The following is a 12,686-nucleotide window of genomic DNA, read 5'->3' on the forward strand; positions in this document are numbered from 1 at the left end:
GAAAGTCTTGTTGGGAAATGTGAAAGACTGCCTGGCTGGCTGGCAGTGCAGGCCAGCCGTCGCTGTCGTTAAGTTCATGTTATGGGCCTTTTACGGTGTGTTAAATAGACGCAGTTATTAACAAGTACGTTAAGCCAATTAAAAGCAGCCCTTCGAGTGGGATTTAATGTTGCTACAGGGAGACAGGAGAGTGGGCCTTGGTGGCACCCTGCCTTCCGGAGGCTGGAGGGGTGAGACTGGGGAGAGGTGAGCAGCTCGGATTCCGACTGGAGGCAGGCCATGGCCTTTTGATGCCCAGCTCAGCCACTTGCTGGGGGTGACCTGGGGCAGCCGCTGGACGTGAGCCTCAGTTTCTCGTCTGTAAGGGGCTGAAGGGGCGGGCGCATCAGGGGTTGCCGGAGTCAGCATGATACTCTGTATGGGCAGGCACGTGGTACCTGCCCGTCAGGGGGCAGGTGGAGGTGGGAGGGGTGGCCAGGGCAGGACCCCAGCCCAGGATTCCTGCTCCCGCGGTCCGGGCTTCTCTGTGCTGCCCCGGTGGCAGCCCCAGGTGCCCCCAGGCACCTACCAGCCAGACGCCAGTCCCTGTGCAGCAGAGTGCAGCTCCCTGCTGAGGCACTGGACGTCCCCACCAGCCCTGCCCCCGGCGAAGCTGTTCCCTTGGTGGACCTCAGACTTTCTGACCGTAAAATGGGGCTATTGATAACTGTAGCTTTCCTAGAGGAGGGGTGGGAGAATGAAAGGTGTGCCGGGCACCGGAGCACAGCAGGTGTTTGGTGAGGTTTTTTTCCTTCTTATGTTGTCACAGATTTTGCCTATCACCTCCTCCCTAAGGCTCAGGAACTGGACATGATCTGTGTTGAAACGGGGCTGGGGTGGGGTGTCCAGGACAGGAGGGGTCCCTGGGCCTGGGGCCTGGCCCCAGCCCCCCGGGAGGAACAGCCCGTATCTGCATTCCCCTTTGCTGCCGACACTCTGCCCTTGGAGGTGGCAGCCTTCTGAATGCTCAATTAACGTGACACTAATTGGCTGGTGGCACCAGCAGAATCCCTAATGAGGCTGTCCCGGAGGGGGGCAGGGGAAGGCACTGGGCCGGGGCAGACGTAGGGCCGGGCAGACGCAGCTGTTCTCTGGCCTCTGCTGGGAAGGAGGCAGGGAGGGGAAGGGCGGCAGCCAGCCACCCTGACCTGCCTCCAGTCCACTGCCCCGGTGGCAGCCCCAGGGCCTTGAAGGTCAGGCCCTGGTGTCACTCCAGGTGCCCCAGCTACCAGCTGGGGGTAGGGGAGTGGCCCCAGCTCCCTGGCCACCACTTCTCCTAAGGGGACGGAGTAAGGATTAAACAAGAGGATGTGTGTCAGAAGGCCTGGTACATAGTGGTGCTCAGAGAAGGCCGGCTGCCTGCCTTCTAGCTCTTTCTGTGCCAGAGCAGGCAGTACAAGATAGTGGTGGTCACTGGGCGCCGCACAAAGGGTCCTCTCATTCTCTAAGCATGTGTGTGTACACATGTCCAAGCTCACACACATGCTCGGATGCCTAGGGTCACACATGTGAGCCACGTGTGCCCAGATATTCAGGGACATCCTGTACATGCAGAGACTGGCAGGTGTTCGCAGGCACACGTACCCGTGTCTACATCCTCCTTCCCCACTGGAGCCCCAGCTGGAGCCCTGCGGCGGCCAAGGTGTCCCTCCCCGTAGGCAGGTCTGGGAGTACTTCAGTCCCTCCCCAGCCTGACTTTCCTGCACCTCGGTTTCCCTGACCTTCTCCCTGACTGGGCTCGGTCTCTGGGAGCCCACCCCTCACTCTCTCCCAGGACCCAGCAATGTCCATCCCCCGCCCTGGGCTTTGCCTGTGTTCCTGTCTCACCCTGCTGCATTGGCCATGATGCATGTGGGATCTTAGTTCCCCGACCAGGGATTGAACCTGCGCCCCCTGCTGTGGAAGCTCGGAGTCTTAACCACCGGACCACCAGGGAAGTCCCTGTCCCTCTGTCTTCGTGGCAGCTGTCTTTGCCCTTTGGAACTGCTGGCTCATCTCTCCCTCCTTTGGGCCATTTTCCTACTCCCGTCTGTCTCCGTCCACATCCATGCTGGTCTGACCCCCCATCCCTTCCCTCCCCCCTCCAGTCTCTGTCTCCAATCCTTAGTCTCACCCCCTCCCACCCACCACTGGCTCCCTGCCCTCCCCGTTGCTGTCTTTGTGCCACCACATCCTGGCTCTCTAGTCTGCATACGGGTCCGTTTTAAGTGCTGAAGACATCCTCTCTCAGTTTGGGGGCTCATCTTGACTTTTTTTTTTGGTGTATTTTGCTGAGTTTTAAATTTTATTGTGGTCCAGCCTGTCTTTTCACTTGTGCTTTTTTTCCCTCTCGGTTTGCAAATCCTTCCTCTCCTGAGGATGACGTTCTCTGTCACTTTCTTCAAAGAATGCTATCTGTTTTCCATGTTTTTTTGGTCTGCCTAGAATTCCTGTTGATGTATGGTGTTGGGTAAGGCTCCAATGTCATTTACTCCATATGTATAACCAGTTGTCCCAGCACTGCATATTCATCCCCAGTGATCTGCAAGACCCAATTCATCCTAGATGGAGCTGGTAGTGTGTGGATCTATTTCTAGATGCTCTGCTCCATCCCCTGGTCCCCTCTTTCCCTTTGTTAGTCCCACGGTTTCAGCCTTAAGCCATGGCAGTACTGGCCCTTATACTTCTTTTTTTTTTTTAATTATTATTTATTTGGCTGAGTTGGGTCTTAGTTGCGGCACACGGGATCTTTCGTTGCAGCACATGGGCTCAGTGGTTGTGGTGTGTGGGCTTAGCTGTCCGGCGGCATGTGGGATCTTAGTTGCCCGACCAGGGACCGTCCCCCGCATTGGAAGGCAGATTCTTAGCCACTGGACCACCAGAGAAGTCCCTGGTCCTTATACTTTTTTGTCAAAAGCACCTTGGCCATTCTTGGCCCTTTTTTCTTTCCTTATCAACTTCCACACCAGGTTTTCAAGTTATACACAGGATGGCCAGTATGTAGGGATTGGATTGAATTTTTTCCATATTGAATCTCTGTCCATGCACAGGACATATGTCTAAGTTTGTTCCGGTCTTTAAAAACTGTCATTATATAAACTTAAATTTTTCTCCATAGAGGTCATTTACCTCTTTTATCAATTTATTTTAGGTCCCTTAATAAATTGTAATAGTATCATAACTTAGATAAAATGGACAATTCCTACACAGACACAAACTACCAAAACTGACTTAAGAAGCAATAGAAAATCTGAATAGACCTATAACAAATAAAGATATTAAATTAGTGATCAAAACATTTACCCACAAAGAAAAGCCCAGGCCTAGAAGGCTTCACTGTTGAATTCTATAGAACATTTAAAGAAGAATTAATGCCAATTATTCCACAAACTCTTCTAAAAAAGAGACTAGGAAGGAACACTTGCAAACTAATTCTGTGAGACCAGTATTACCCTAATGTCAAAACCAGACAGACACCACAAAATAACTATAGACTAATATCACTTATGAATACGTACTCGGTCCTCCGTATCCACAGGTTCTGCACCCATGGATTCAACCGAGGACCAAAAATTCCAAAAAGCAAAACTTGAATTTGCTGTGCACCAGCAACTATTTTCATAGCATTTACATCATATTTACAACTATCTACATATCATTTACATTATATTTACAACTATTTACATAGTATTTACATTGTACTAGGTATAAGTAATCTAGAGATGATCTAAAGTATATGCAGGGGAATTCCCTGGTGGTCCAGTGGTTAGAACCCCACGCTTTCACTGCCGAGGGCCGGGGTTCAGTCCCTGCTTGGGGAACTAAAATCCCACAGGCCACGCAGTGCGGCCAAAAAAGAAAAAAGGATATGCATAGATTATACGCAAATACTATGCCACATTATGTATCAATATAAGAGAGTTGAACATCTGTGGATTTTTGTATCCATCGCCGGGGGGCGGGGGGGAGTCTTGGAGTCAATCTCCCATGGATACCATGACTGTACATGCAAAAATCAACAAAATACTAGCAAACTTAATCCAGTAATATATAAAAAGCATTATACACCATGACCAAGTGGGACTTATCCCAGGAATACAAAGTTGGCTTAACATCCAAAACTCAGTTAATGTAATACACCATACAGATCGAATAAAGGACAACTACCACATGGTCATCTCAGCGGATGCAAAAAAGCATCTGATGTAACCTAAGGTACCTTCGTGATAAAACATTCAACAAACTAGGATAGACGGGAACTTCCTCAACTTGAGAAAGAGTACTTAGGAAAAATCCACAGATTATGTCACATTTAATGGTAAAAGACCGAATGCTTTCCCTCAAAAATTAGGAATAAGATTGCCACTTCTGTTCAACATTGTACTAAAGATTCTAACCAGGGCGATTAGACAAGAAAAAGATAAAAGTCATTCACATAAAAAGCAAGAAGTAAAACTATCTCTTTTCATAGATGACATAATCTTGCACGTAGACAATCGTATGAGGGCTTCCCTGATGGCTCAGTGGTTAAGAATCCGCCTGCCAATGCAGGGGAAACGGGTTCAAGCCCTGGATCTTCAAGGAAGATCCCACATGCCGCGGAGCAACTAAGCCTGTGCGCCACAACTACTGAGCCTGTGCTCTACAGCCTGCAAGCCACAACTACTGAGCCCACGTGCCAACTACTGAGCCCATGTGCCACAACTACTGAAGCCCGTGCGCCTACATTCCGTGCTCCGCAGCAAGAGAAGTCACTGCAACGAGAAGCCTGCGCACCGCAACGAAGACCCAATGCAGCCAAAAATAAATAAATAGATAAATAAGTTTATAAAAAAAGAAAATCCTATGAAGTTCACTAAAAAAACTATCAGAATAAACAAGTTCAGCAAGTTTGCAGGATCAATATACAGAAATCAACTGTATTTCTGTACATGCATAATGAATGGTCCAAAACAAAATTAAGAAAATGATTGCATATGCAAGAGCATCAAAAAATAAAACTTAGAAGTAAATTTAACAAAAGAGCAAAAGTTACAATCTGAAAAAAATTTTTTTCAAAGAAATGAAAGAAGATTTAAATAAATGGAAAGACATCAGACATTCATGGATTAGAAGACTTAATATCAAGATGATAATATTCCCTAAACTGGTGTACAGATCCAACACAGTCCCTATCAAAATCCCAGATGGCTTCTTTGCAGAAATTCACAAGCTGATCCTAAAATTCACGGGACCCACAAGACCCAATACAATCTTGAGAAACAACAAAGTTGGAGGATTCACAATTTCTGATTTCCTGACTTACTACACTACAAAGCTACAGTAATCATGACACTGTGGTACTGGGATAAGGAAAAACATGTAGGTCCAAAGAATTGAGAATCCAGAAATAAGCCCTCACGTTTATGGTAAACTGATTTTTGCCGAGGGAGCCAGACAATTCAATAGGGAAAGATTGGTTTCTTCAACAAATGGTGCTGGAACAAGATATCCACAGGCGAAAGAATGAAGTTGGACCTTTCTTCACACCATACACAAAAGTTAACTCAAAATGGATCACAGACCTAAAAGTAAGAGCTAAAATTAGAAAACTTAGGCAAAAACATAGTAAATTTTCCTCCTTAATGTAGGGTTAAGCAAAGCCTTTTTAGATACAACACCAAAAGCACAAGTGAAAAAAGAAATTTTTACTTCATCAAAGTTAAAGCCTTTTGTACTTCAAAGGACACCATGAAGAAAGTGATAAAGGCAACCCTAGAATGGGAGAAAATATTTGTGAATCATGAATCTGATAAGGAACTTGTAACTAGATTATATATAGAACATTTACAACTTAATAAAAAGACAGCCCAATTTAAAAATGGGCAAAAGAGCAGAATAGACATTTCTTCAAAGATATACAAAGGCCTATATGCACATAAAAAGATGCTCAACGTCCTTAGCCATTAGGGAAATGCAAATCAAAACTACAGTGATACCACTTCATCTGCACTAGGATGGCTGGAATCAAAAAGATGACAAGTTTTGGTAAGATGTGGAGACACTGGAACCCTCATACACTGCTGGTGGGAATGTCAAATGGCGCAGCTGCGTTAGAAACCAATTTGGCAGGTCCTCAAAAACGTAAGCAAACAATTACCATGTGACCCAGCAATTCCACTCCTAGGTGCATACGCAAGAGAAATGCAAACATACGCCCACACTGAAAATTATATACAAATGTTCATAGCATTATTCATAATTGCCAAAAATGTGGAGCTGACCCAAATGTCCATCAGTTGATACGTAGATAAACAAAACACGGCATAGCCATACAATGGAATATTATTCGGCACTAATAAGGATGAAGTACTGATGCATGCTACAACATGAACCTTGAAAACATTAAGTTAAAAGAGCCATACATAAAAGGCCACATATGACATGATTTCATTTATATGACATATCCAAAGTCGGTAAATCTAGAGAGACAGAAAGTAGTTTAGTGGTTGCCTAGGGCTGTCAGGGGGCTGAGGGGTAGCTGGGCAGTGACTGCTATTGGGTATGGGGTTTCTTTTGGGGGTGAGGAGAAAGTGGTCTGGAAGTTCATAATTGGTGATGGTTGGACAACTGTGAATTTATGCTAAAAAGAATTCATTAGTATACTTTTAATGGGTGAGTTGTATAGTCCCTGTTACCATACATGTAAAACTGTCCCCACCCCCAAGTGAAATAGTAACTTTTTATAATACACATTTTCCAACTCTTTGTTATAGATACAGAGCTGGCAAACTACCATCTGCAGGCCAAATGTGGTGTGCAACCTGCTTTTGTAAATAAAATTTTATTGGAACCCAGCCATGCACACTCATTTCTGTGCGTCTGTGGCAGTTTTCGCACCACGATGCCGCAGAGCTGAGTAGTTACAATAGACACTGTGTGGCCTGCGAGGCCGAATATCGGCTCTTTACAGAAGAAGTTTGCCCACTTCTGCTGTAGAGGAATGAAATTGCATTTGTATGTTGATATTCTTTTAAAAAAATTTTTTTTTCTATTATTCCACTTTTATTTTTTAAAAACTTTGTTGAAATGTAGTTGGTTTACAATGTGTTAGTTTCAGGTGTACAGCAAAGTGATTCAGTTATGCGTGTGTGTGTATATATATATATACATATATATTCTCTTTTAGATTCTTTTCTATTATAGGTTATTACAAGATATTGAGTATAGTTCCCTGTGCTGTACAGTAGCTCCTTGTTGGTTATCTACTTTATGTATTGTATGTTGATGTTCTGTCTGCAAATCTTGCTGAATTCTTGTTCTCTTGAGGTTTCTATGCAGACAGTCTGACTTCTTTCTAATCCTTAAAACTTGTTATTATCCTCTGTCTTACTGAGATGGCCAAGACTTCTGTACAGTGTGGGAAGGCAGTGATTTGGGTCTCTGTCCTCCTCTGATTTTATCAACCCTTGGGTTGGTTTGTGGTGGATTGTGGCTGTATCCTCCCGTAATAGAAGAAGGAAGTTGCCTGCCGTCCTAGTTTGCTAAGAGCTTATTTTTATTCATTCAATCGTAAAAGGAGGCTAACTCCATCCGGACCTGTCCTGGCTGTCACCTCTGAGCGTCTCTCCTCTCCTGGGCTCGGTTCCGAGGCGGGGGTGGCCCTGGACCATCCCTCCTTCCCCGGGGCTGTGCTCAGCAACAGCTCTGTAATTGAATCTGTGGTGCGGCCAGCGGTGGGTTTTTAATTTTATTGGAATTTTAAATTGCTTTGTTTCTTCCTTATTTTATTAGTGTTAGTGGAAGCAGCGGCACCTGCAGGAATGCTTGTGGGGCTACGGCCCACAGGGGCAGTGGCGCCGGCCTTTGGGGTTGGGGGCGTTGGGCAGGAGTCAGGTGAGGAGGGGTGGGCGTTGGGGAGAAGCTTCACCTGTGAAGATGCGAGGGATGGGCTGGGGAACCTCTTATCCCTTTGTGGGTATGGGTGTGGGGAAAGGGGTCCTGCCCTCTGGGGGAGATGGGGGCAGGTAAAGGGTTTGAGTCTGCTGCCAGGCCTTGGGGATTCTCCTTTTCTTCTTATTCCCACGTCACAGCTGAGGAAACTAAGGCCTAGAGAGGGCCAGTCCGTCATTTGCCCAAGACCACACATACATCCCATTCAGGGCACAGCCAGGATTTGACCCCCAGGCCATCTGGTCTCAAAGCCTGTGTCCTGGGGGCTCCTGGGGAAGAGGGCAGGGCAGTCACTCAATCCTCATCTTCAGAGGACCAGCCTGAGGCTGCATCCCTCGCCCAGGGTCCGGCAGAGCGAGGTTGGACGCTCACACCAGTCTCCTAGGGTAGCTGCCACGGCCCCTCCCTCCCTGGATGACAGGTCCCTGAGTCTACCCCTGCACTAGCCAAGCCCCCATGGTGCCTCTCTGCCTGGCCCATACTTTTAGCGGCGTGTGACTCAAAGTTTGTGTATCAAAACCATGATGAGAAAGTCAGATATTTATTAGGGGCAGGGTCCTGAGCAGCTGAGAAGAACAGGCTTCCGTCCCAGGGATGGGTGGGTCCTGTTTGGGACCCAGGGACTCTACCCAGCTGCGAGTAGTAGCCCAAGATCTTAGGCCTGAGGTAGGGAAGGGGGATGGACTTTGCCTCCCGCCACATCTTTTTCCCTCTCTTTTTCTCCAGGTCACTTTCTCCGGTTAGCTGGAACAGGCTACAACAGCCAGCTACCTGGGCTCCTGGACACGTGGCTGCCCACGCCCCCGGCTCGGCCACCTGCCTGACCTCAGGTCCTAGAGAGGTAAGCAGCCATTTCTGGTTCACTGACTATGTTCTGGGCGCTTGTGGAGGTCAGTCCTCGTGCAGCCCAGTGTATCAGGCAGCTCTGATCCCATTTCACAGGAAGAGGGAGGGGGGCTCAGACCAGGCCACGTATTCTCCCCACCGGATTTTTGACATTATTATCACAGATGGTCAGAGCTGGATGGCTTCTTAAGTCCATCTGATCTGACCCCTTGCTTTACAGAAGGGAGAATGCAGGCCCCAGGAGGCCAACTGACTCATCCAAGGTCACGCTACATGTGGCCCAGTCGAGACCTTTCTCCCTTAGTGAGAAAGAGCATAGCCCGAGGTCTGGTCACAAAGCTCAGGGCCAGCCCTTCCTGTCTCGGTTCTGCCTGGGGGGCCACAGGGACAAGAGGGTCAGCCTAGGCCTGAATGCCCGGGAGTCTTTCCAGGCCTTGACCAGGCAGCAGGGCACCCAATTCAATTTGCTTATCTCCCTTCTTGCCACCCTCTCTCCTGTGCTCTTCAGTTACAGGCAGAGTCAGTGTCTTTTCCAATAAGTGCAAAGATGTCAAAGGGTCTGAGTGGGCAGGGGAAGCAGGACATCCTTGGTGGCCCTCCACATTCTCTAGTTCCGGCCTTGGAGCAGGAAGGAAGGACTGGCCCAGGTCATTGTGCCCAGCCCTTATCTCCAGCCAGTTGGCAGCAGAGGGCAAGGCAGGAAACACTGGCACCTGGACAGTGGCAATCAGAGGTTAAAATGCACAGATCCTTTAAGCCAGCAAGCCCATCCCGGAAGAATTTTTTGCACAGATATACGTACGTGTACGAAGTTGATGTTCATTACAGCACCGTTCAGAATAGCAAGAGACTAGAAACAACCTAAATGTCCATCAACAGGGAGATGGTTAAAATGTTATATTCATCTGTACAATGGAATACGAGGGTACTCTTTCCGTCAGGTGAGGAATAATCTCGAAGACACATCGGTAAGAAAAAAGGCAAGGAGCTGAGAAGTATGTCGGGGTGCAAATGTTTACATAAAAGGTACTTACTGCCCCTCCTACGTGCATGCATTTTTCAGGAGGGTATTTAAGAAACTGCTAATGCTCGTTTCCTCTGGGAAGGAGAGTTATTTTTCACTGTAAATTCTCATGCCTTCTGAATTATGTGCCACGGACAATCTATTCAGTGAAGTATCTAATTTTATAAAAGAGAACGTGTTCTCCCTGGAGGCCATGTAAAGGAGGGAAGGGGGCTGTGCATGAAAAACATTTTTCCTTGGAACCGAAGGCCCTTCCAGATTATCTGTCATTGTTCTATTTTTGATGAGGCAGACATGTATTCTGTAAACCCCTAACTCTGAAAGAACACCATCAGAGGACCTTCAGTTCTGAGGATGTTGATATAACATCTTCGGTCCCCCTTGTCTTTCTGGAAATACCCTCCAGAGGCAAGTAATCAGAATTGAAGCAGCACAGGACCTAATCAGAATATACAAGAAAAGGGAAGGAGAGGCAAAGTATAAGTAATGGCTGGCAAATAAACACTTCCCATCGGAAAAATGTGGCCACAGAAGAGATGAAGATTATGGCCAAATAGTTCATTGTGAAGGAAACAATGTAGTAAGCAACTGTTTCCATAAAGCAGAAATGCAAAGAGTAGGAGGAAAAAACTTATTATAAAAGGAGAAATGGAATGAGCACAGGGAGAAAAAAAAGTCATAGAAAGCGGGATGAAAAGTGATCAAAATGAAAGGGAAATAGGGAGTCAGAAAGGCGTAATTAGAAGAGGGCACATAGGGAAGATGGGCAAAAGACAGCCAATCTGTGCTTAACTAGAGTCCCCAAAAGAAGGAAAGTGAAATAATACAAGCCTTGGAACCGCCTGTCGAAAGGCACAGACTGTTCCAGGAGAAACAGACTCTGAAGGGTCAATCTCAAGACACAGGCTAGTAAAGTAATGGCATGAAAGATGTGGAAAGATCAAAATGAAATATAAAGGAGGAGGGCTCAGGCTTCAACTTCTCCATGGCAACATTCAACATAAGGAAAGAACAGAACAAGGTCTACAAAAATCCTCAAGGAAACAAAGTGACCCAGGAATTATTTTTTTGCTCATTCAAGTAGAAAGTCGACAGAGCATTCTGAATGTGCGGGAATTCCAGAAGTGTTGTTCACAGGAGGCCTTAAGCCGTAGACTAAAGGGCAACTTCAGATGGTGGAAAAATACAGCAAAAGAACTGGTGATGAGCATGGACCCTGTTTATCTGGGAGACTGAGATGGATAGAACTGTGGGAGTGTGGTGATGTAACCAGATGTTAACATCACAAGCCCTAGGAGTAAAGTAATGGTATCACTAAGAAGAGAGGGGATGGGGAAAGAGGGGAACAGTAGTATAAGTACACAGGTGTCCTCATTTTTAATAGCTGGGATCAAAAGATATTTAAAGCTGATGTCAGTTAATAGAGGTTTAAAAGGATGACGTGAACGCTGAGAAAGTGCTGTAGGGAGAAAAAGGAAATACACTAATTTCATCATTTTGTTCATTTTAGGGTAGATGGAATAGATGCTGTTACAAAGAGATAAAAAAATTAGGGGATTATTTAATGCTACACCACTAGAACAAGAACACTAGCCTTCCCTATGAGTAGTAGGTACACAAAGCAGAGAACTTAGATCACACAGGGAAAGACTTTTCAAAGCAATTAAAACAAAGCACAGCATGACTGAACTAATACCAGACATCTGTTGTATCAATAAATGTAAATGGCCTAAACTCTATTAAAAAATTTTTAAAAGGCATTCAGATTGGATCACAAAGCTTAATTCAACTCTATATTATATGAGTCACATCTAAACAAAGTAATTCAGAAAGGTTGAAATAAAAGGACTGGCAAAGGTTTCAAGAAAAATGTGAATTAAAAAAGCATCTTAGTAGGCAGTTACCATCTTAATAGATAAGATTGAATCCAGGCCAAAAAGTATTAAATACAGCCGAGAAGGATGCAATTCACTATGGAGATTTAAGGTACTAATACCTGTGCATTAAATTCCATTGCATCTTGGACACACAAGACCTAACTAATGTAATTAACAGGGTAGATATAACTGGTTAACACCAAACTCTGAATCCCGGAAACAAAGCCACATCTTTTCAAATTCCCATAAAAAGTCACAAAAATCACCGGAGATTATATCACAAAGAAAACTTCACTAAAGTCCAAAAAAGTAGAAATCATAGATAGCATTCTCTGATTATAATGCAATAGAACTGGAAATAACAAAATACAAAGGCACCTACTACCTGGGTGGATAGATGGAACTCAAATGAGCCTGAAGCCAAAGAAGAAGAAATCAAAGCCAAAGTTGTAAAGTTATCTAGAAAATACTGATAATAAAAATACATGCTAGAACCTACAGGATACAGCTAAAGCAGTGCTGAGAGAATCCACAGCCTTAATTTTCCTTTTTTTTCTTGTTTAGCAGTATAGAGATTTAAGCCTCTCAAGACATGTTTTAAAAAGGAAAGCAGGAGGAAGATTTTAATAAAGATAAATGCATAAATTGAATTAGGAACCAGAAAAGGGTAATTACTAATAAATGGATCCTAAAGATGGTTCTTTGGGAAAGGGGGGTAGATAACCTCATTAGCTAACTAACCTAATCAAGAAAATGTGGAGGGGAGCACACACAAAATATACAATATAAGAAACAAGGGTGAAGTAATCACTTAAAAGAATTTATTTTATGCAACCTCATGCAAATAAATTCAAAAACCTGGATAAAATGGGTACTTTTCTAGAGAAACATAATTTACCAAACTCATTCAAGAACAATTAGATCAATCATTACAGAAGAAATAGAGAACATTATCTCAGAGTTACCCAGCCCTCCATCTCCCAAATAAA

General features: G+C 45.2%; 2 protein-coding genes across 4 annotated transcripts in view; one reads left to right on the plus strand and one right to left on the minus strand.

Moving 5' to 3' along the window:
• TRPV4 (transient receptor potential cation channel subfamily V member 4) overlaps positions 1–12,686 on the plus strand; it is a 75,793-nt gene that overhangs the window by 57,645 nt on the left and 5,462 nt on the right. For all 3 annotated transcript variants that reach the window (XM_024741485.1, XM_024741486.1, XM_024741488.1), the window contains one exon: positions 8,677–8,791. In XM_024741485.1, coding sequence (XP_024597253.1) covers positions 8,677–8,791 — 115 coding nt within the window. The remainder of the gene's footprint in view (positions 1–8,676; positions 8,792–12,686) is intronic.
• Positions 1–12,686, minus strand: part of FAM222A (family with sequence similarity 222 member A) — a 56,408-nt gene that overhangs the window by 11,324 nt on the left and 32,398 nt on the right. The gene's annotated exons all lie outside the window — the stretch shown is intronic.

The sequence above is a fragment of the Neophocaena asiaeorientalis genome, unplaced genomic scaffold (genome assembly GCF_003031525.2).
Source record: "Neophocaena asiaeorientalis asiaeorientalis breed wild unplaced genomic scaffold, Neophocaena_asiaeorientalis_V1.1 scaffold648, whole genome shotgun sequence".
Classification (NCBI taxonomy): domain Eukaryota; kingdom Metazoa; phylum Chordata; class Mammalia; order Artiodactyla; family Phocoenidae; genus Neophocaena; species Neophocaena asiaeorientalis.